This window comes from Myotis davidii, unplaced genomic scaffold (genome assembly GCF_000327345.1).
Source record: "Myotis davidii unplaced genomic scaffold, ASM32734v1 scaffold43, whole genome shotgun sequence".
Lineage (NCBI taxonomy): Eukaryota > Metazoa > Chordata > Mammalia > Chiroptera > Vespertilionidae > Myotis > Myotis davidii.
This window is the reverse complement of record NW_006294590.1, coordinates 1,451,372-1,454,208: the sequence shown is the minus strand read 5'-3', so window position 1 is coordinate 1,454,208 and position 2,837 is coordinate 1,451,372. Positions and strand designations below refer to the sequence as shown.

General features: G+C 62.4%; 1 protein-coding gene across 1 annotated transcript in view; it reads right to left on the bottom strand.

Annotated features, from left to right (window-relative positions):
- Positions 1-2,837, bottom strand: part of LOC102765140 (transmembrane protein 132B) — a 39,568-nt gene that overhangs the window by 8,306 nt on the left and 28,425 nt on the right. The window contains exon 3 of the mRNA XM_015567222.1: positions 2,242-2,428. Coding sequence (XP_015422708.1) covers positions 2,242-2,428 — 187 coding nt within the window. The remainder of the gene's footprint in view (positions 1-2,241; positions 2,429-2,837) is intronic.

Genomic DNA, 2,837 nt, shown 5'->3' with positions numbered 1-2,837 from the left:
AACTATAAAACCTTCCAAGGAAAAAAAGCCACACGCAGGCACCCATCTGGCCACAGGGCAGGCAGAGGTGTTGGCTGAGGGAGGCTGCACCTTTCCAAGCTGCCAGGTTCAGGTTCCAGGTCCCAGGTGCAGGTCAGGTACAGGTTCCAGGTGCAGGAGCAGGTGCAGGAGCAGGTGCAGGTGCAGGTACAAGTTCCAGGAGCAGGAGCAGGAGCAGGAGCAGGTGCAGGTGCAGGTGCAGGTGCAGGTACAAGTTCCAGGAGCAGGAGCAGGAGCAGGAGCAGGTGCAGGTGCAGGTGCAGGTGCAGGTACAAGTTCCAGGAGCAGGAGCAGGAGCAGGAGCAGGTGCAGGTGCAGGTGCAGGTGCAGGTACAAGTTCCAGGAGCAGGAGCAGGAGCAGGAGCAGGTGCAGGTGCAGGTGCAGGTGCAGGTACAAGTTCCAGGAGCAGGAGCAGGAGCAGGAGCAGGTGCAGGTGCAGGTGCAGGTGCAGGTACAAGTTCCAGGAGCAGGAGCAGGAGCAGGAGCAGGTGCAGGTGCAGGTGCAGGTGCAGGTACAAGTTCCAGGAGCAGGAGCAGGAGCAGGAGCAGGTGCAGGTGCAGGTGCAGGTGCAGGTACAAGTTCCAGGAGCAGGAGCAGGAGCAGGAGCAGGTGCAGGTGCAGGTGCAGGTGCAGGTACAAGTTCCAGGAGCAGGAGCAGGAGCAGGAGCAGGTGCAGGTGCAGGTGCAGGTGCAGGTACAAGTTCCAGGAGCAGGAGCAGGAGCAGGAGCAGGTGCAGGTGCAGGTGCAGGTGCAGGTACAAGTTCCAGGAGCAGGAGCAGGAGCAGGAGCAGGTGCAGGTGCAGGTGCAGGTGCAGGTACAAGTTCCAGGAGCAGGAGCAGGAGCAGGAGCAGGTGCAGGTGCAGGTGCAGGTGCAGGTACAAGTTCCAGGAGCAGGAGCAGGAGCAGGAGCAGGTGCAGGTGCAGGTGCAGGTGCAGGTACAAGTTCCAGGAGCAGGAGCAGGAGCAGGAGCAGGTGCAGGTGCAGGTGCAGGTGCAGGTACAAGTTCCAGGAGCAGGAGCAGGAGCAGGAGCAGGTGCAGGTGCAGGTGCAGGTGCAGGTACAAGTTCCAGGAGCAGGAGCAGGAGCAGGAGCAGGTGCAGGTGCAGGTGCAGGTGCAGGTACAAGTTCCAGGAGCAGGAGCAGGAGCAGGAGCAGGTGCAGGTGCAGGTGCAGGTGCAGGTACAAGTTCCAGGAGCAGGAGCAGGAGCAGGAGCAGGTGCAGGTGCAGGTGCAGGTGCAGGTACAAGTTCCAGGAGCAGGAGCAGGAGCAGGAGCAGGTGCAGGTGCAGGTGCAGGTGCAGGTACAAGTTCCAGGAGCAGGAGCAGGAGCAGGAGCAGGTGCAGGTGCAGGAGCAGGTGCAGGTGCTGGGAGGAGCGCTGGGCGGGGCTGCAGGATGAAGCCTCCGTTCCTCACACGTGTGAATACGGGGCTTGGTGCATGTGGTTTGAGGGGCAGCCGGTTAACCGGGGACAGGACGGACGAGGGGCAGGGGTCCAGGGAGCCGGCTGGGGAGGGGAGCCCAAGGCAAGTACGGCCAGAGGCTGATCTGTGAGCGCCATCTGGTGGGCGCCCCAGGAAGAGTCGCCTGTGAGTCCCTCTCCCAGGAAAAGGAAGTTCCACCCAGCGCTGCCCCTGCCGGATCAGTCGGGGTCTGGGCGCCTGGGATTCGTTCAGATGAGGCCACACTGGGTGAGCGAGGGGGGGCCCTCAGCCCAGAGGCTGGTGTCTGGCCGGTGTCCTCGTACAGAGAGGAGACAGGCAGGTGCACAGGGTCAGCTGGGCCCTCAGCAGAGAGGCTCTGTCCCTTGGAGCCACTTCGGAACCACTCTTCAGAGTGGTCAAGAGTTACATTGTAACACAGACCCCACCAACCAACCCAACCCTGGCACTTCCCAGCCAATGGGAATTAAACCCAAATGCAAGAAACTACCCACCACGGGCAGCGCAGCCAGCCCGGGAGACACTGACGGCCAGACGTGTGCCGTGTGCACAGCACACGTAGCCACCCCAGGCACGTGCCCGGGTTGTGGGTTTGATCCCCTGTGGGGGGGAGGGGGTCATGCAGGAGGCAGCCGATCCATGATTCTCTCTCATCACAGATGTTTCCCTCTCTCTCTCCCTCCCTCTCCCTTCGTCTCTGAAATCAGTAAAAACCACGTGTTTTTGGAAGCGCTCGAAGAAAACCGCGTCGCTCACCATCGCGAGGGGGACGATGCCCACGAAGCTGGTCTGGCTGACGAAGATCTCCGAGACCACGAGCTCGCCCGCCGCGTCCTCCGCCGGGTACTCCACCTGCCACGTGACGGGCTGGGCCCCCGCCAGGTCGCTGCTGTTGTCCACTCCCAGGTCCACCTGCAGGATCTCCGCGAGGGAGCCGTTCACCCTGGAAGGGAGACGCGTGTCAAGGGGCCACCCCACCCCCGAGAACAAGAGTGCGCTACACAGCCACCTCCTCTTGGCCAGCACGGAGAATGGCCGCCAAGCCCTGGCCGGTGTGGCTCAGCGGATAGAGCCTCGGCCTGTACACCGAAGGGTCCCGGGTTCGATTCCGGTCAAGGGCACAGGCCCAGGGTGCAGGCTCCATCCCCAGTGGGGGGCGTGGGGGAGGCGGCCGACCAGTGATTCTCCCTCAGCACTGATGGTCCTATCTCCCTCTCCTTCTCCCTTCCTCTCTGAAACCAATAAAAATATATTAAAGGAGAAAGAAAGAGTCACACACAGTGACTGGGAACACTTCCCCCAGAGTCCGCTCTGTCCTGCTTTCTCCTGGGCGGGGGGGCGGCTGGCTGGTG